General features: G+C 40.6%; 1 protein-coding gene across 2 annotated transcripts; it reads right to left on the reverse strand.

Moving 5' to 3' along the window:
• Nucleotides 1-19,041, reverse strand: LOC126405129 (aconitate hydratase, mitochondrial). Of its 2 annotated transcripts, XM_050068688.1 has the most exons (18): nucleotides 18,989-19,041; nucleotides 15,619-15,761; nucleotides 14,884-15,142; nucleotides 12,625-12,717; nucleotides 12,349-12,507; nucleotides 12,065-12,215; nucleotides 11,837-11,941; nucleotides 11,653-11,744; nucleotides 10,060-10,165; nucleotides 9,499-9,656; nucleotides 9,200-9,273; nucleotides 8,905-9,016; nucleotides 8,514-8,696; nucleotides 8,092-8,187; nucleotides 7,605-7,796; nucleotides 7,265-7,397; nucleotides 6,455-6,576; nucleotides 1-4,643 (listed from the first exon to the last, which is right to left on the reverse strand). In XM_050068688.1, the coding sequence occupies exons 1-18, from the start codon at nucleotides 19,022-19,024 to the stop codon at nucleotides 4,512-4,514; spliced, it is 2,346 nt and encodes a 781-aa protein (XP_049924645.1). In that variant the 5' UTR covers nucleotides 19,025-19,041; the 3' UTR covers nucleotides 1-4,511. The 2 variants fall into 2 exon arrangements, with proteins under 2 accessions (XP_049924645.1, XP_049924646.1); XM_050068689.1 differs by lacking the exon at nucleotides 15,619-15,761 and having other exon boundaries at nucleotides 18,989-19,030.
• Nucleotides 19,042-20,361: the final 1,320 nt, after the last annotated feature.

A 20,361-nucleotide genomic window follows, 5' to 3' on the forward strand; every position in this document is an offset into this window, starting at 1 on the left:
TCACTTCACAATTTTATCTTTATTAATTTACCAGTTATTTTGTAAATGTCAAGATAACTTTAATCTCCCGAGCAATACAACTGTGGGCGTTTTGAATCATCTGCTTATATAAAGTCAAGTTTAATGTTGTTACTGGAGTGTGAGGGGAATCATCACTGTGATAAAACATCTGTTCATATTATTTATCTGCTGTACCTGAACAAAATGAAGCAGGTTGTAAAACAGATATCACACACATCCAGGAGGACCAAACGGAGCACACCTGAGTACAAAAATCACACAACAGGCATGCCTTCATAAACATCTGATTTGTCACTTTACAGAAGCGCTTTTAAAACTCAGAGGCTTCAACCAGTGAACGACAGAGCATTATCTTACATCACAGTATACGATAAGTGCTTCACAAGCGGCTGTTTTAAATGTGCTGACGGAGAAATAAAGATTAAATTCATCAGTATTTTTTAAAGAATAAACATTGATCCTGGTGAATTCTGTGGGGAATAAAACTCTGTGTATAATCAAATAATTATGCACAGTCATATATATTTGAAAGATCATACTGACGGGGTTAATTTTTCAAACATAACTTGAAGGAGCTCTTCATGATATTCAGAGTGGATCTATGATTCAGAGGTTGTCTGCACACGGCTCTCAACATTGAGGCGGCTGAGCTGGAGGCTAGCAGCCAACAAACAGTTCTAACAACGGCAACAGTGCAGAGCTAACGGTGTTAGCCTGGGAGGGAACAGGGGGGTGGGCGCTATGTTTCAGTGACAATGCCATCCTGATATCAGCTGTAACCGCCATAAGAGTGCAGTGCAGAGTGGCAGCAATTAGCTAGATGGACACACTCACAGGGACTCACATGCACCAACATGCTGCTAGCCCATCTACCACAACAAAGGACAGAGAAGCTCGACATGACTACATTCTCTGGTCAGGACGCCATTACTATATCTTTACATAGCAAATCGTTTTTCTGCTATATTAATGCTCTGAATATCATAAAGAGCTCCTTTATGGGTAATTATTACTTCCCAACATCTCAGAATTTTTATCAGGCATCTTTGGCAGTAAATCTGATACACTGGTGAGCAGTGTTTAACCATCAAAGTGATGATCTTAATGAGGATGTAAAACATGATTCGTAAAGAGCAGTTGATTATATGAACAGATAACCCCTACGTGGAGTCATTAACGTCCAAAACGACTCTAAAAGTTGGGCTGCTGCTATTCTAAATCATCTCTGTCCCTGAAAACTATCTGTACAAAACTAAAAGTTAAGAAAATACACATAATAAGTCACCTTTCTTGAAATAACACGTCCCTTTTCACTGTCTGCAGCCGACAGCTACGGTCCGACACCTGTGCTTTAATTTAACCCACAATCCAAAACTGGTTTGTGAAACCATTCGATTAAAGGAACTTGAGTTTAATCAAGATCACACAGGGCACTCTATGTTATGACATTATGTTACAGGAAGTCACAAACAGAGTTAACAGCTCTCATTTAGACAGGCAGCATACAGCATGTTACCAGCACTCTCTCTCTCTCTCATATATATATATATATATCTATATATAATGATTTATCATTTATGTACACACCCCTATACAAAGTGCAACTATATATCACGTCATTTACACACAGGTCCAAACTCAGTGACTTTTTTTTAAGTATATAGGGATTCACCTCAGGAAGTGTAATTATTAATCCACACTTCCTGGACTGCAGAATGAAGAAGTGACCGATTTATAAACTTTCTGGTTAATGACAAGCTAAACAGAGGACACCTACATAAAACACAGCAGCAATGACCTCAAACATCCCTAAGCTCGCAAAAATATATAACCACAGCGTTTCAGTGGCGCACACTAGGTATACATTATGTCAAACTTAATCCAAGAATGATTTTGAATCTACATTTTCTACTGAAAACTCGTATCAATAGTGAACGTTACGCGTTGTATGTCAGTCTTGTGGAGTCACACACGACAGAGACGTGCGCTACAGAGTGAAATGTTTGCAAAGGATAAAAGAAGCGTGGCAAAGCACACCTAAAACTACTTCCCTAACTCTATAAAGTGCTAGTGTACAGGCATCTGGACACTAGATTGTGCGTTAGTTTGTGTAAGAAGACAGCAGGCTTTCTCATGCTATGGAGGACCAAACCTCAACCTGAAAAAACATTCAACTCCAAGACAAACAGCCTGTCAGATCCCGTTACAGCTACATGAGGCAATTTCACACGCTGGCAGCTCCAGGTGATAGCAAGGACCAGCAGAAAGAATGAGAGAAAATATCACGTGTGAGAAGCTTTGACCTAAAGGATTTCATTGGGTTGATGAGACAAATGACCTACTATAGAAAAGTGGAGCTTTCTCCGGACATTGTAGGCTGATTTTTTATGACACTGTTATGCCGCAGTTTCCTTCCTACATAAAAAAAACTTGCCCGGTGCAGCAACACAAATCTGACTTCAGCCCATTTCCCCAAACGTAGCAGGTTGTGGTTTGGACTGCATGAAGCAGCCTAGAGAGAGCAGCAAGAGAGACAGGGTGAGCAAAGAGAGACGCACAGATGCGAACACACACTGATGTTAACCCAGTAAAACAATCATGTATAACACACACATACACACACGCACCCACACAGGACAAAACACAGATGGAAAGAAAAGAAATAGCAAGGCTAGCGCTGACACAATGGCGGTATGTGTTGTGTTGTCACACAATGCGGTGTTATATCATGCAGACAGACAGAGAACAAGCAAGTAGAGCTAAAATGATTTGTCGATTAATCAATTAGTTGATTGACAGATAATTAATTGACAATCAAATAATCGTTTTAGTAATTTTAAAGCAAATGAGGCCAGTTGTTGATTTCATGCCTCCTAAATCTGAGAATTTGATGCCTTTCTTTGTTATATGTGATAATAAACTATATCACTTTAGATTTTTGGGACAGTTGGTCAGATGAAACCATTTAAAGACATCAACTTGGGTTATGGGAAATTTCACTATTTCTTGACATTTTACTGACAGAACAATTCATTGATTAATAGAGAAAATAATGGACAGAATAACCGATAATGAAAACAATAATTCGTTGCAGCCCTGTGAGCGATCGTGCAGTGAAAGAGAAGCAGGGAGTGTACACAGATTCAAGGTCAAAACGAAAAGTCCAACAGCAGCTGCATAAAAAAACAAGACCTCAGACAGAGTGACGATAGATTGGGCTGCAGTTGTACCGTGACAGTGGAGGGGCTGACAGGATTTCAACCGATCCTGCTTACAGTAAATAAGTCAGTGTGCCTGGCAGTTTGTTTTCACAGTGGCTCAAAACTATGACTAGTGAGGCGACACTTGTTCAAGTTGAAGGCAAACCTAGCAGCCCGCTACAGGAGGAAAATGAAGGACGACTTGTGGAGTTTGTCGCTATTTAGTGCATTTCAAGTATGCTGCGTTCCAATGGGGTTGTGTTTACCACGCTCACGAGAAGAGTCCAAATAAACGCCTCCTTGTTGTGGTGTTCACAGCTTCATAAGCTGAATTTTCTGAGAGCTCTGAGTTCATGAGCTCACATTCACGGCTTCCCATGTCATAAACACAAGCTCAAAAGTTCCATTTGAATGCAGCATCACATTGAACATGTGGTGGAAATGTTCTTCAGGTCTGGAGATAATGAAGGAAAGGTACATTCATGTGAGTTGGACAACTCAGTGAGCTTATTGAGCTGTATGGATGGAAACCACTGCGACAAATATAAAACAGGAAGCATAATGAAGAACAACAATTGTCTGGTCTTTGGACGGACTTTGCAGTTAAAGATTTTGAAGCAGGAAGCTGTTAACTCGTCATTAAATATTAGGAAACTGTTATCTCTGCTTCACCACTTCTATTTTAATCGTATTTTGAATCTAACTTTATCAATGCAGGGTCTGACTCAGGTTTGTATACTGCTAGATTCGTTCACAGATTTAGGAAAACAGCCTCATTCAACTGTCTGTGTGTGAAACAGTCAGCTGAGCGCTGCAGGGTAACACTCAATGAACAACTGAGCTTGACAAATCTGATTTTAAACTGAGGAGTGCTGCCAGTACGAACGATGCTGCCTTTTACAGACACACACACACTGCTAAGCTTCGGTTATGTGCGCTTGATTTGAGCGTGTTTGTGTAATTCTGCCTGTCGTCCGGGAGTGCTTTCACAGTAATCCTGTCTGTGCATGTGCGTGCCCATGTCAATGTGTGTGTGCGCTTTTCATCTGTGCAGCGACCTTGTGTGTGTTTGTGTGTGTGTGTGTATGTGTGTGTGTTTTCTTTAACTGATCATGACTACAGCTGTCCCTACACCAACATTTAAACCAACAGGTCTGGTAACCGTCTACCGTTCACCTCGTCTCTTCCTCTTTGCGAAGCCCCTTTCTCTGCCCTCACTTCTCCCCTTCTTAACCCATGCCAAGGCCCCTCGGTGGCCCCTACAGGCCCCACCTCCCACGTCTCCACCTATTACTGGAGCTCCTTCATCCTGTTGAGAGCAGAGCCGGCCCTGAACCACTCAATCTGCGTCTCGTTGAAGGAGTGGTTTAGAGTGATGGACTCCTTGCTGCCGTCACTGTGCTTGATCACTGCTGCCAGGGGCTGAAAGGAGCAACGAGATGCATCAATCATTTATCCAATTTTTCTTTGACATAATGTAAAGAGAAGCTCAGCTGTCCTTTGGGGTCAATGTTTCTTTAAGTCGGGCATACACTGTATGATTTAAGTCAGTTTTAGAAATGTTTAATTGAATTCTAACTCACACTGTACGAGTAAATCATCTGCAATGTAAAGCCAGAGCTCACGATTTATGTGCTCATTTTGTACGGTCCGATCATCAACTCACAACCTGAGTGTGACTGTAAAGAAAGCTTGGTCGAAAGCTCAGAGGCAGGTAGAAGTTTGTTTGCTAGCTGAAGTCTGTAACGCTACACCAACGTTCTTAGTTCATATACGTCATGAAAGGAGGAGGAGGAAACATCAACGTGAGAAAGAGTGAGAAAAAAAAACCACATGATCTTGGGGAATCGACTCGTCGCTCTGCTACAGCTGTGCGAGAGCCTGACAAAAATCTACTATAGTTAACTAAAACTAAACTGGGATTACAGCCTTGTGGTTGTAGGCCTCCACGAACCAATTAACATCCATGTCTGTCCAGACACACATGTAGCAATGGCAGCTGACAATGCTTCAAATACAGATGTTGCTGCAAAGAAGCTACAAATTCCAAAACCAAAACTAATCGGTTCACCGTTGAGTCCAACCGAATGTTCATGCCAAATTTGACAAAATTCCCACAAGGCATTCTTGAGATATATCGCCCACAAAAATGGGACGGACAGACAAAATCCAGTCACAGCTTTTGGTGGCAGAGGCACAAAAACTAGGTGGGAGAGAACATTTTATTTATTTAACGAGAATTTAAACTAGACTTGAGAAAAAAGAAAACTAACTAGAACGATACAGGACCCATCACACCCCCTGTTTGCAGTGTTTGAGTGGCTTCCCTCTGGACGTCGTCTTCGCTGCCCAAGCTGCAGGACTCAGAGGAAGAGGGCAACTTTTGTTCCCAGAGCTGTCCTCCTGCTCAACTCACAGCCATCACTGACCCGCTGCCTTAGTGATTTCAATACACCCAACCCCCCATCCACCCACCTCCAAACCTTCCTTTCTCAGGAAGCTTGAGACTGTATAGGAGGGCTGGACTGGACTCTAATGCAATGCACTTTAAGAATGTGTTTTTTACACTTGTTTTTATATTGTAGTTATTTATGTCTTGTGTGTTTTTTCTCTGAACTACTCAGTGTGCTGCTCTTAAATTTCCCCTCGGGGATAAATGAAGTTATTTGAATTGAATTGAATTGAATTGAATTGAATTGAATTGAATTGAAAGTAATTCAAACTAAACTAAAACACTCTGGAAACTAACTGAGACTAAATTGAATTAAAAACAAAATTTAACAATAAAATAAAAATGAAAAATATAAAACTATGATACCCCTGGCTTACCAACTGCCAACCAAAATTTATGTCATGTCAGAAATTCAACTGAACGTCTGGTGGCCATTCGGGAACAGATGGTCGAGCTCTGATAGCTACCTGCTCCCTGTGTACGCTGCACGAGAAATGATGCCCAAAAAAGCTGAAATTCGGTCCAACTCTAAAATGAGTCGTGCAGCTGTTGTGTTTGTCTTTTAATACCAATGCTGAACTTCTAAAGTGTTGCACCTGATGAATCCCTCCTGTATTATGAAAACTAAAACCACGAAAAACTAAACTAAAACTAAACATTTTGAAGACAAAAAAACTGGGTCCGACTCTAAACTGAGTTGTGTGGCTCAGAGAAAAATCAGGTCAGAAACAGGCTCAGATTATACAGTGTATGGCCAGCTTTAGTGCAGAATATTGCTCACCTTGCCAGGAGCAAAGGATTTTAGCCCAGTGATTGTAATCTTGTCGTCAGGGCGAATTTTTTCGTAGTCCTGGGGGTTAGCAAAAGTCAGAGGCAGCAGGCCCTGCTTCTTCAGGTTAGTCTCTGTGAAGAGGAGAAAAGATGTAAATATGACAAATAACAAGACACCGACACTGATACTGTGCTTCCATAAGAGAGGGGCTCTTTGTCTAGGTGCATCTGTTACAAGGTCAGGGAGCATAATGCATGTGAGCATGTGTGTGTGGTTGTTATGGACTGGTTCCAGATCTCATGATGAATAAGCTGCTCCATTTACACAGAACTCATGATGCTAGAAATCTTTTTCATCAACACCAAATGGCACTGAAAGCTTTGCATACAGAAAACTGCATCAGCTGCACGCAGTGGTTTATTTTGTGTGTTTCTGGTTCTGAAGAAATCTCTTCACACCAAAAAATGAAAGCAATATTCCTGAGATCAGACAGCCTTTCATCTGCCCACTTACCTGCATCAAGCCTTCGATTACAAACTGCCACTAATGGACTGTAATTATAACTTGGAGGCTCTCTTCCACACTCCTTATTCTGGCAGACTGTAAACATGCCAGACTCAATAATCATCAGCTTGCTCTGAAAGCCAACCACACCTAAAGATGCTGCTTCCCTGCTGCCTCTACCGTTCACAAAGAAAATAAATTAACGGTTTGAGTGTAAAGATGATAAAACTGCAGTGATGCCTGAATATCTCTAAAATGAAAGACAGATTGGTGGTTGCGTGTTATTTTATTCACTCTCTGTGCTCTGAAACTTACCGTGGATTCTGGCAAAGCTCTTGACGATGATAGCGCGTCCTCCAAGGTGTCGTGGCTCCAGGGCAGCGTGCTCTCTGCTGGAACCTTCTCCATAGTTCTCATCTCCGACCACCACCCAGTTCACTCCATTGGCCTGGATTATACAGTTAAACAAGACGAAGGAAACATTTAAACTGCTGTCAGGGTGGTGACAACGTGCTAAGGAGGAAATTGGGAACTTAGTTGCTGGAAAAACATGCAACACAAAGAAAATTTTGCCTGGTGTTCGTGTGCCATTTAAATCAATGTAAAGTCTAAATGTAAAACAAATCATCAACTGACACCATCCCATCAAACTCACCTTGTAGTGGCGGGCCACATCGGGCACACCTCCGTACTCTCCTGTCAGCAGGTTTTTGACCTTGTTCACAGCATCGTTTTCACTGTTGACTGCACCAATCAGCAGATTGTTGGAGATGTTGTCCAGGTGACCACGGAACTTCAGCCAGGGCCCGGCAGCGCTGATATGGTCAGTGGTGCACTTTCCCTTCACCTACGGCCACAGAGGAAAAGAGAGGAAGAGGAGGAGTGGGCAATTCGGAGGATGAGGAAAGATGGAACAGAAATTTGACAATGGCTACTCAACGCTACACCATCCATCCATCCATCCATTCATTTTCATACACTTATCTGGGGCCAGGTCACTGGCGATTCTGTGCCAACTTGAGGGTTTTACTCTCAGATCAAAGACATTTTTCCGAGACAGGTTAACTGTGGCAAAAGTCTTGCAATCTGCGCTACTCCTTACTTACACATCCACCACACCTTTCCTTCCACTGCCTGCTCACCTTGATAAGGACCCTCATGTCCTCCAGGTCTTTTCCGTGCCACTTGTCGAAGGGCTCCAGCAGCTGCAAGCGGTTGCTGGTGGGGTTCACGTCCACCTGAACAACATCAATTCAGTGTAAGACATAAAGGCTCTTCCAAGAATATTTTCAAAGGATAGTGGGGCAGACAACTCCAATATCAAACTGAATTTTATTTGAACACCAAAAAAATCATTTTGTTTTTTAACAACTGTCACGTAACACATCTCTGTGTGAAAAAAGCCTTGATCATACTGTTAGTTTACACTGACTCTTTCATGTACCTTCTCAAACTCTGACAGAAGACGCTCACCTCACTTGAAGTCTGTTTTATTAATGCTGTGCTGCTCTCTAGATTGTCTTCATAAGATACTGTATCTTATTAAATAAAAAAACAAAATCACCTTCACCGAGGTGCCCTCAGTCGGGGGGTGCTGGTAGGTGTCCTGGCCTGGGTCGAAGTCTCTGGAGGGGAGCTCGTCACCAGTAGGCGGAGTCAGCTTGAACTTCTCTCCGTTAGGAGCTGTCAGGTAGTCGGTCTCTGGGTTGAAGTTGAGAGTTCCAGCGATGGCCATGGCGGTGACGATCTACAATGAATTACATAATAGGTATTTAGGGTGTGCAAATGTCAAAACCATCAAGGAATACAGAACTAAGAATTTTATTGTCAAGTCCTCTACTGATACACACTGACTATGCTCTATGTATGAGCTACTGTAAGGCTTCCTATTGATGCCCATGTGGTCATGAATTGCGTTTGTATTTAACTTGATGTTCAACCTACAGACTTCTTACCTCAGGAGAGGTGACAAAAGCATGAGTAGCAGGGTTGGCATCATTCCTGGCAGTGAAGTTCCTGTTGAAGGATGTGACAATAGTATTCTTCTCTCCTTTTTTCACATCCTTCCTGAAAAAAGTCAGAACACAGAGCATGTTAGTCTGATGCGTTGTGTTTAACCTGCATCACTCAGGGGAATTTTCTTTTTGATCTTCCACCTTTACTAGTGTGAGCCACCTGTTTCAAATCAGATCTAAAGCCCTGCTTGTGTCCCTTAGCGGCTGAAGTTATCGTTAGAAATAGCATGCATACCTGTCCCACTGTCCGATGCAGGGTCCACAAGCGTTGGCAAGTACGATTCCACCAACATCACTCAGGATCTTGGCCTGAAACAGGTACAACATGAGTTTGAAGAAATCCTTTCTTGCATCTTTTCAACATACATCTTTGTATAAATGTTTTCTGTAAAACTACAATTACTGCCACACGGTTGTATTCCTACACCAGCCAGTCAAGTTGTAGTTCACATCCACGTCTATTCAGACTTAAACATGTAGTTAAGACTTTAAAAGAGTTTAATGAAAGGTCAATGATGTTGTAAAGAGACTCACATATCCGTCCCTCTCGATAGTGGCACGGATCTGCTCAGAACCTGGGGTGACTGTGAACTGGGCCTTGCACTTCAGACCTTTATCAAGAGCCTGCTTGGCCAGAGAGGCCGCTCTGCCCATGTCCTCGTAGCTGGAGTTGGTACAGCTACCGATCAGACCTGCAAGACACAAGTTCAATGTTTGTAAGAAGAGAACAAGGAAACTAAAGTGAATGAGTCTACAGTTACAGTGGAAGAGTTTAAGTATTCATCTGTGCCTATGAAATAAGAGGAAGGCTGTTAAAGAAGAGAAGACAGAAAAGACAAGCAAGCCTGAAATTTTACATCTTTGTCATCTTAATTATATTCTACTCATTCTGTCAATGACTGGAATTATACTGTACTCAGCACGCATTTAGTAAGCTACTTTGGAAGGCCACATGCAGAGCTGTAATGTGATGCCATCCTGTCAGGTCAATAACACAGCTACTAGGAACAAAGAAAGAAATATCCAATTTCACTAGACAAAGCATTAAAAATACTTACATTTGTAAGATAATACAGCTATGTGACAAATACTGACCAACTTTAACCTCCAGGGGCCAGCCGTTCTTCTTAGCCGTAGCCCCGATATCAGACACGGGGTGGGCCAGGTCAGGGGTGAAGGGCCCGTTGATATGGGGCTTCAACTGTTAGTAGAAAAATAAGGCATAATGAATTCATAGTGCGGGTAATGTGGGACATGTGTGCGTATGCTATAAATATTGTTTTCTAAATTTGGAAACTTTTTAAAGAGGAACACTAATAATAAGCACTTAAGCTGCCTCACCATCCACATGACACAGAACGGGATGAAGCCAAAGTATGTGACTAAATGAGAAGTGGGTGCTGGAGTCTGTTTTAGTTTACAACACTTAAATTCACCTCAGGAAAGCTTTTACTTAACATACCAACACATGCATAATTTGGTAGGTAGGCGACTCTTAAAGGGGACATGTTATATTTATTTTAAGGTTCATACTTGTATTTCAGGTTTACATGCTTTTATTAAAACAAAAACACTTTATTTTCATCATACTGTCTGTGCTAAAACACCTGTATTCACCCTCTGTCTGAAACACTCAGTTTTAGCACCTGTTTCTTTCAGCCCCCCTCCCAAAAACAGCCCGGTCTCCTCTAAAGTGGTCAGCTTTTTTTGTGGTTTTCCATATTTCAGTGTCTCTGCACTGTAACTGCTGCTGGAAGAATGACTGTAACGGAAAATAGCAGCAACTTCTACCGTAAAAAAGGAAAAAAAACAAACAAACAATAAAAGCTTCTTGTTACAGGGCTGCCCCTAACTAAGAATTTTACGATATTAATTGAATTATTAAATTATGTTTTGGGCGGGGCAACACAATGGTTATTAATTGAATTATTAAATTATGTTTTGGGCGGGGCAACACAATGGTTGGAGTTGAAGGTGTGAGAAAGAATAGTATCAGTAACATTGTTAACACTGTGCTACATTACAGAGAAATACAAACCGTACTAATGAACCTTCATTAATATAGGCCTATATTTTATCTACAAGTGCACGTCACACACTGAGCGAGCCGCCTGTTAATGACGCTGTGGGCTAATGGGCATGTAGCTACTTCCATGTTTCAGATGATACGTCATGTTTGTAGTCGACCAATGAAGATGAGTTTACATATCACCTTGGGTTCGTCCTTCACCTTCTCAAAATGATCCCACACTTTGGATTTCCTGCCCGACATGTTATTAACTAGCCTGTGGAATAACCGCAGGTACCAGCCCTGGAAATTAACCTGACTCCTGTCTGACTGCTGAGCGTGGACACTTCCTGTGTCTGTCCTTTCAAATTGAAGTCACACATGGTCCAGTCATATAGGGTTTGATTTATTTTGACAAGGCACAGCTCCTAATAGAGTTTCAGGTTTGTTTTTTCTGCGACTAAGCAACCAATGAATTCTTGCCGACTAATGACCCTTCTGGTTGACTAACATTTCGACTATTAGGGGGCAGCCCTACTACGTAATGTAAAAAACAGTAGCGTGCCTGGGGTGTGGTGGTAGAATAAGTGTTTCACCAGCCCATCACTCAGGTAAAGGCAGTCAACCTCAGGGAAACACTGGCCTTAAATTACAAGACTTGTGACAACGCTTTGACTCACCTCACTCAGGTTAATCTCAATGAGCTGGTCGTATTCACAGCCTTTATCTGGGACCAAGTCATCTTTGAACTGATCGGCCACAGTCGCGATCTCTGAGAGGGAATGAGGGAGGAGACAAAGTTGTAGGTGCGACACACTGAGTGAATAAAGACTAAACAGACAGAGTAACATTAAAGAAACCGACCTCCACGGCCAGTTTTCTCCATGTACGTCCTCATGCGGTGGTTGTAGGGGAAAATGGATGTGGTGGCTCCAATCTCAGCACCCATGTTACAGATAGTGGCCATTCCTGAAAATTCAAAGAGTGAAATAAACTGAAGTCGCCACTGTTCTTCCTGTCTTCAATTTTCACATATAAATAAAGAGTGTCTATCACATATATTCCAGTTTTTCAGATGTATCTCATCCCTACCAGTGCAGGAGATGGAGTCAACTCCAGGCCCGTGATACTCCACAATGGCTCCTGTGCCACCTTTTACAGTCAGGATGCCAGCCACCTTCAGGATGACATCCTTCGGAGAGGTCCAACCAGACAGGGTTCCTGTCAGCTTCACTCCAATCACCTGAGGGGAAAAAAACATGAAAAAAACAAGACAAAGGTAGAAACATTTGTAGAGACACCTAGTGGTTGAAAACAGGTTGAAACTGCTTTGAAATTAAAATTCATTTACAAGATATCAAATGGCCAGAACTCACTTTCGGACACTTGAGCTCCCAGGGGATTCCAGCCATGACATCCACGGCATCAGCGCCACCCACTCCAATGCAGACGGCCCCCAGGCCACCACCATTAGGAGTGTGGGAGTCTGTACCAATCAGCATCACTCCAGGATAGGCATAATTCTCCAGGATGATCTGTCCAAAGGAAGAGACATTCAGAGTCAGTCAAACATTTTTTCCTGGGGCCTCAAACTTCAAATAAAGTGTAGTTTGAAATAATTTATAGCATCATTATAAATCAGTGTACTGTACCTGATGGATGATCCCTGATCCAGGTTTCCAGAAGCCAACTCCATATTTAGCAGCAGCAGTGGCAAGAAAGTTGTACACTTCCTCGTTTATCTCCTGCGTTGAGAGTTATTGGGGAACAGTTATTTTCACATATGATGCATGAGAATCCTTGATGTAACCATAAAATAATAAACTTTGCTGCAGCACTTAACCCTGAACCCTGTAATCCAACAATTTGATCACACCTACAGAATTTGAACCAACCCGTGGTATCTACTGTGCCCCCAGAAAACTGTTTAAAGGGACAGTTCACCCCAAAATCACAAATACATATTCTTCCTCTTACCTGTAGTGTAATTTATCAATTTAGATTGTTAAGAGTTGCCAAATGTTAGAGATATTGGCTGTAGAGATGTCTGCCTTCTCTCTAATATAATAGAAGTTGATGGCACTTGGCTTGTGGTGCTTACACGCCAAAAAAATACATTTAAACAACTCAACAGCAATGCCTCTTTCCAGAAATCATGACCCAGTTACTCAAGATAATCCACAGACCTTGCTGTGAGCAGTTTCATGTAGGAGCCATTTTCTTTCTACCAAAGTCCACCCATCAACTCTATCACTGTGCAGTAGGAAGCGTGCATCTATTCATGAAAGAGAGGCCTCGTACTCGTGACAATGTGAGATGTAAACATTAATGGCATCCTCCTCAGCTGAGCTGTAACGTTAGCTAGCTCAATGGACCATATGCCGCCCAACAGGGCAATGCCATGATGTTGCTTCTAGTAGACAACTACAGCACTCCTCAACAAGCTTATGACCCAGAGGCAGAGGCAGACACCAAGCGGCAACCTCCGGGGCTGAAAAATGAAGCCAACGTCAAAGTGTCACTGTGTCACTGTGCAGAACAAAGTGTGCATCTACTGCGAACTCACCTAGCACCACCAAGCTAGCTAATGTCACAGCTCAGCCAAGGAGGACGCCATTAATGTTTACACCCGCTCTGTCATGAGCGCAAGCCTCTCGTCCATGAGTAGATGCATACTGTCTTCTAAGCGGTGATGTGTTTGCAGGGTGTAGATTGGTAGAAAGAAAATAGTTCCTGCATGAAACTGTTCCCAACAAGGTCTGTGGATTATCTTGAGTAAGAGGAAACATATGTATTTTTGATTTAGGTTGAACTGTTCCTTTAAGGCCGCTACCTTTGCAACCTCATCAATCCCCGCTAGCTAAGGATCAATTATTAAATAAATCTAAACAAGCCAGTTCAACACAATATACCTTACTGTTAGTTACTGAAAAGTTATCTTGAAATGCAGCTGCACTAAACAAACACTGCCCAAAATAGAAATTGGCTCTTGTTGCACTCATTGTGTTGGTTGATAAAAACTGGCTCAACTAACACAATGAGCCAAAAGTCAGAGGAGAAACTTATAAAGCTGCTGAGTCTCTCCATAACTGCTTCCTGCCGACACATTAATGGGACCTTATGAGGTTGGTATCGGATACACACTTCACAAGCAAAATGGCTTAGAGTTATAGTCTGTTGTTGTTGGCATCAACTCTGTGTGTGTGTGACAGGCTGTAAAAACCTGAACCAGCTCTGGTCCCCTGAACCTGAAGTCAGCATTACGCAGTGTTGTAATGTTTTGTCAGTCATTTTCAAACCGGAGGGACGATGACCTCCTTTTATATTTTGTTCTGTAGTAATAAGCATTCAAGTCCATGTCCACTTGTCAAAACTCTGTCTGATCAGATTAGACTGAAAATGTATGGCAGAATGAGGCCAGTAGCAAAGCAGAGAGGCACCAAAACATGCATCTCATTAGGTGAAAAGTGTCAAAGAGAAATCTTTTCTTCTGTCAATAACAATTTCCAACCAATGGTCGTACCATAAAAACATATTAAGGCTGTACCAAATGTCACGGTTTTAAATTTGGAGCTTCTTTCGAGGTTTGCGAATGAAGCTTTGAATGTCTGTCGTCATATTTTATGAGTCCATCACCCTAAAGAAGGCTTAAATTTGACTTTTGGACTTGACAACACTTTGGAGTAATTGGAAATGTTTGGATCACACAAGTCGGAAACTAATTCTACAAACAGTATAATACTTATAATATCAGTGTAGGCTAATCTTTATCTGCAACTGTGCAGAAATGATTTTGCAAATTTCAAATGTCAACATTATGCATGAAGCTTTTAAGCATTTAAATATTCAGTACAGCCAAAATATTAAAACTACAATATGTATAATACCACACTCCATCCATCTGTTCTCACCTTAGCTCTCTGCAGGTCCTCGGCCCCTCCGATCTGAGCCTCAATCAGATGATCACAGTGGATGGTGGAGGGAACCGCTACCCTGGGCAGACCACTGCTGATGAACTGCAGCATTGCCATCTGAGCTGTAGCATCCTGCATCGCCACGCGGTCTGGACGCAGGCGCAGGTAGGTGCGGCCGCGGTCGATATCCTGCCCCACTGGATCATCCAGGTGACCGTACACAATCTTCTCCGACAGCGTGAGAGGCCTGCCAAGCCTGGCGGGGTAGAGTAACACAAAAATGTAGCATCAGATACTACAAAAGTCTTCACTTCTTATATCTACACAAATATATTTTAAATGTTTTTGCAGTGTCCTCCTGTGCTTTGTGTATCACTCCTGGAAAGCACTACATTTCATCTGTGGCTAAGAATCATGGAAAAGCCCTGAACTACTAAAGATACTATAGCTTATAAGGAAACCAAACTGTTCATGTAATAGTCACGTAACAGCCACACAAAAGGCATTTCCTATTCCTGGATTACAGCATGTGCTAAGCACAATACGAGGGAACTCCAGGACATCCAAAGTTAGCTCCATGGCCCCTGCTAACCCTGACAAGTCAACACTGTAAATGCCACAAGATTAACTGTGCAGCTGTAATGAACACCAGCCATTCCTCGTGAGCCAAACTGTAATCAACAAGGAACTCTGTGTGTCCATGTGTAGTTCTGAGAAGTCTCAACTGCTGACCTCCTGCGCACAGTGTTGATGTTCTCGTGCATCTTCTCATAGTTAACGGTGGAGCCGGGCTCAAAGCGGCTCATGGCCACCTTGGCCTTGGCGCTGAAGGCTGAGGAGACATGAATGCGCCTTGCACCAGTTCCAAGGGCCAGCTAGACCAGAGGAAACAGAGGACAGTGTTGAGAATTAACAACACAGTTTTATTGTACAATTTAGGACTAACACATTACGATTTTAGTTATATAATAAATACGCAGAGAAAAGAGAGGTCACTAAATTATGCAAGAATGGAACCACATGTGAGGATAGTTAAAACATAATCTGGCAAGTCGCACCAGTAACAATGTGGCCTACAGAGACGCAGAGGAATCCTACATTTTGGTCACAAACAGGCTCGGTCAGTTTGGTTAGACATTGATCAGATCAGCAAGAGAACTTGGAATGTCTCGAACCGCTCTACAAATCAGTATTGGAGCTGAACACGGCATTTTTAAATGAACAGTCATTGTTACATTGTTTTTGGACTGACAACATTTTTGGGGGATTTTTCAGTGCTGTCTTGTCAATACTTAATTTAAATGTCAGGATTATGTTCATGCTGGTAATGAAAACAGGCTGTCAAAATATTATCCAAATCTTTCTTCTCCAGCAATAGCAAACTGACATTAATCTATTTGTAGACACTGTGTAAAGCATTTTAAGACCTCTCTTTTAATAACTTTAATGTACTTCAAGTGTGTGATGTAAAATTTTATTGAGGAGTAAAATAGATAATATACAACTACTGCATCAACATTCTGGCAGAAACCCAATATAACACTGAATATTAGAAATTAAATCAGAACACTGCTTAAAGAGTGAGTGATCCAAGCCAAAATATGAGGGACGCCATGTTCACTTCCTTTAGATCTCACCCTTAGTGTTGATATTCAGCGGAAAATCACAATGTTCAGAGAAAAGTGGGTTAGAGTTTATCCAGCTCATATTTCAGGGTAAGCCTCGCCCACTAGGCTGTTACTATCAGTCTGATACACTACACTTTAAACTATGAGCACCAGAGGTACAGGCAAAGTAGTTTAGAAGAGCATCATTTACTACAAACATAATCAGTGTAAATAAACTGGCAGCAGCAGTGGAAGATTTGCTCTGATGCCTTTTCCCATTGCTCCAGGATATGTGGGTTTTTGGTGGCCAGCATTGAACAGTGATCAAGAATAGGCAGAATAAGGCCAGTATGGTCATTCACTGGTATTTCATTAGCAGAAATAGACATTTTGGGATGTCATTAGCCCTTGCAATTTACGGAATACCTAATGTTAAGCCTAAATGTGGAGACTCTCAATCTAATTGGGTTGGTTCCCAGGTTATCTCATCATCAAAACTATACTCAGGGCACACTGGGCAGCAGGTTCAGTGTTTGGGCCATTTCTTTTGACAATAACAGGTGCAATAATTAGTTTGATTGCATGGATTTTATATTATGTTGTAAATCAATGCAATGCTATCTAGCCTCCCTCATGTTTATATAATAAACTAAACGTGCAATAAGTGAGACTGATGGCCTTTCCTGTACTGCTTAAATATCAACTAGTCCTCTTCAAATGGAAAAAGACATCTCATAAACATTGGCAAATGGAGGTAAACGGCACATCTAAAATCAAAGCACATTACTCTGGCAACCATTTTCGTCTCATTTCCACTTATTTTCTTTTTGTGAAATTTTGTAATAGGTATGTTCTGATATTCTCCCTGTATTTGTCTACTTATACCACTTACCATACCATATTTATTTATGGGAATAAGGCTTGTTGACATAAGTGAACGTTTATGTGTGATGACATCATCTGTGAGAATAGTTTTTGATTTATATTCTCAAATATCAATGCAAATATTGAGATAATAAATTGACGAAGCACCACGGAAAGCAAGACTGCACCTAGGGCTGAGCATTATCTTGATATTATTTCAATATTGTAATATGAGATTGAATATTGTCTTAGATTTTGGATATTGTTATTATTTTTATATTTTATTTAACCTTTATTTGACCAGGAAGTTCCACTGAGACTGAAAATGTCTTTGCAAGAGAGACCTGGCCAAGATAGCAGCCAATCAAAACACATTTAAAATGCAACAAATACAACACATAATGCAAAAATCCACAATAAAACAACAACTATTCAAACATAGCGGCCTCTCAAGAAAAACAAGTGCATGTCTCTGTCACCACATTCTTCTTGACGTCCTTAAATTCATCAATAGATATAAGCATTTCTAATTTTAGATCCTTTTAAAGAGTATTCCATGTCCAAGGTGCATTGTAGGAGAATGCAGTTTTCCCCAGATCAGTTAAAATCTGCGGTACATTAAAAAGCAGCCACTTGGAGGGCGTAGCTGGTAACCAGAGGTAGGCCAGAAATTTGCCCAATATTGCTTTATGGGTAAAAATACACCAGTGTGAATGGTCAATGACGTCCAACCCACTTGTATCCTAAGTGCTGTCCTGTCCTGGTTTGTATGACAATAAAATTATGTAATTTTCTGAATTTGCCAGACTGTTCTAGCTGCTGCATTGTTTGCCTTTACCCATTTTGTCATTATATCCACGTTGCTGATAAACATTTATCAAAAATCTTATTGTGTATATATTTCGAGAAAGCACCATAGTCAATCATACAATATCCTAATAATAATTCAAGGTATTTGGTTAAAATTATCATGATATTTGAGTTTCTCCATATTGCCCAGCCCTAACCTCAGCCAGCAGACAACAGAACTACATGTATTCATCATTTACAACACATGACATAGAGTGTAGGGCGCAGGTTACTTTATAAGCAGCAGGTTGATTTATGTTTACATCCTTTAGTAAAAAGTTGCTAATGGAGGGCCCTGTGAAATTCAAAATAAGCATGTACTATTTGATTTCATCCACTAACCAACAGAGACCCAGAAACACACCGCTCAGCATCAGCCCCAGCTGTCAGGAGTGAACTATTATAAAGAGCGTATGACGAAAACTCCGTAACCTTGCGATCACCTTGCAAACATCAAGCCACCTGGGACCGTTAGCATCCACTATTCAGTTGATATTGACTAAACTTGATGCTGCTATTAACATTATAATAACATAATACTGGTATCTGTACAGTCAGACTTGGTTTATAACCGTTACGATGCGTCGCTGTCATGAGTCAAACGAGGACACGGTGACCTCACTAACGGCGTCTCGGTGCACACTCTTCTCTACATTTACCGGCTGTCGGTCAAGTTGGAGCAATACCGGCTGTACTAAACGTTAACACATATCTATTGTCACATGTGTACTGAAAAGCAAGGCATTTAAAAACTCTGCGAAGGAAAAATAACGTTTTCTTACCCGCAGCCTAGTGACTGTCAAACAGTAAGACGCCATTTTGTTCACTGACAAAGATGAGTGTCGGCCTCGTGTGACGTCACCGGTTTATGGAGTCCGTTATGTAATTATTGGGTTAAATTTTTTTTAAATTAAATTAAATTCAATAAGTAAATGTTAATATTTTATAAATAAGATATTATTGAATTAAAAATGTTTAAAAAATAATAAACGATTTATTATTATTATTATTATTATTATTATTAATAGTAGTAGTAGTAATCTATTTAAATTAATGAGACAAACAAAGCAGTTATTCTTTTTCTTCATACAGTCCTTCTCTGAATTCTCTATTGACATCTTTGAAAAAGAAGTTTCTACATGACTTGTGCCAGTTGCTACATCATATCTTGATAACACATTTATTTCATATAAACTTTATCTTGTTGCTATAGGCATTAACTAGGCAATGGTAGAAAGTAACAAGCATTTACTTAAGTACTGTAATTAAGTACAATTTTTAAGTATTTGTACTTCACTTGAGTAGTTCCATTTTGAGCTACCTTGAAGTCTACTCCAACTCCACTTCATTTCAGGGATAAATGAAAAAATGTCCTTTTACATATCTACCTTTATTTGACAGGTACTTTTAAGTTTCAGATTTCATATATAGGCCTACGTAGATTTGCCCATTTATCCAACATTGTATTGATTAAAATAGATAGCTATATACAAAGTAGCCAGGATGTAAAACTACAACTATAGCTTCACCCCAGCAACACAGCATCAATAATGATACAAATACTTTAGAATGGGATCATTTTGGAGAAATTTTACTGCTAATATTCAGTATTTTTGTAATTCAGTATTGCTACTTTTCTTAAGTAAAAATTCTCAATACTTTTTCACCACTAGAACTAAACGATGTCCATAAAACATAATATAATATCACATATGATATGATAGAAATATAATAAATTAGTACATTTTTATATTTTTAATGCAATATTAGACACTCAAGTTAAAAAAAATCATAAAATAGCCTTGGCTGGAGGACATTATTGAAGTGAACAGCATGTTTATAGGCTCACTCAGTACTGTCCATTCCTTTAATGTCATTTTCAACCCCATTTTATGTTAAAAATATTTTCTACCTGAAATCCAGTACTTCGAAATTTAATAACAAATGCATGATTATGTATTTCAAATGCCTTAAGTTGATGTTAGCGTCAATAACTGTAATAATATTTTTAAATGCAAACGCATACTTTAGTTTTGGTTAAAAGCCCTTCATGTGAGCTCTAAAATCAAAGAGTCAAGTGATGAAGTAAAGATAGGAGGCATGCCTGCAAAATATGGTAACTAAATGTGTTCATGTAAAATTGAAAAAAAAAGAA

Source organism: Epinephelus moara, chromosome 18 (genome assembly GCF_006386435.1).
Source record: "Epinephelus moara isolate mb chromosome 18, YSFRI_EMoa_1.0, whole genome shotgun sequence".
NCBI classification, from domain to species: domain Eukaryota; kingdom Metazoa; phylum Chordata; class Actinopteri; order Perciformes; family Serranidae; genus Epinephelus; species Epinephelus moara.

Excerpts from the sequence above, each read along its gene's own strand:
- LOC126405129 (XM_050068688.1), bottom strand. The coding sequence starts at position 19,024 with ATGGCGTCTTACTGTTTGACAGTCACTAGGCTGCGG. Across the intron at positions 12,216-12,348 it reads GGGAGCTCAAGTGTCCGAAA|GTGATTGGAGTGAAGCTGAC; the intron begins GTGAGTTCTGGC and ends TTTTCCCCTCAG. Across the intron at positions 8,697-8,904 it reads CTTTTGTCACCTCTCCTGAG|ATCGTCACCGCCATGGCCAT; the intron begins GTAAGAAGTCTG and ends AATTCATTGTAG.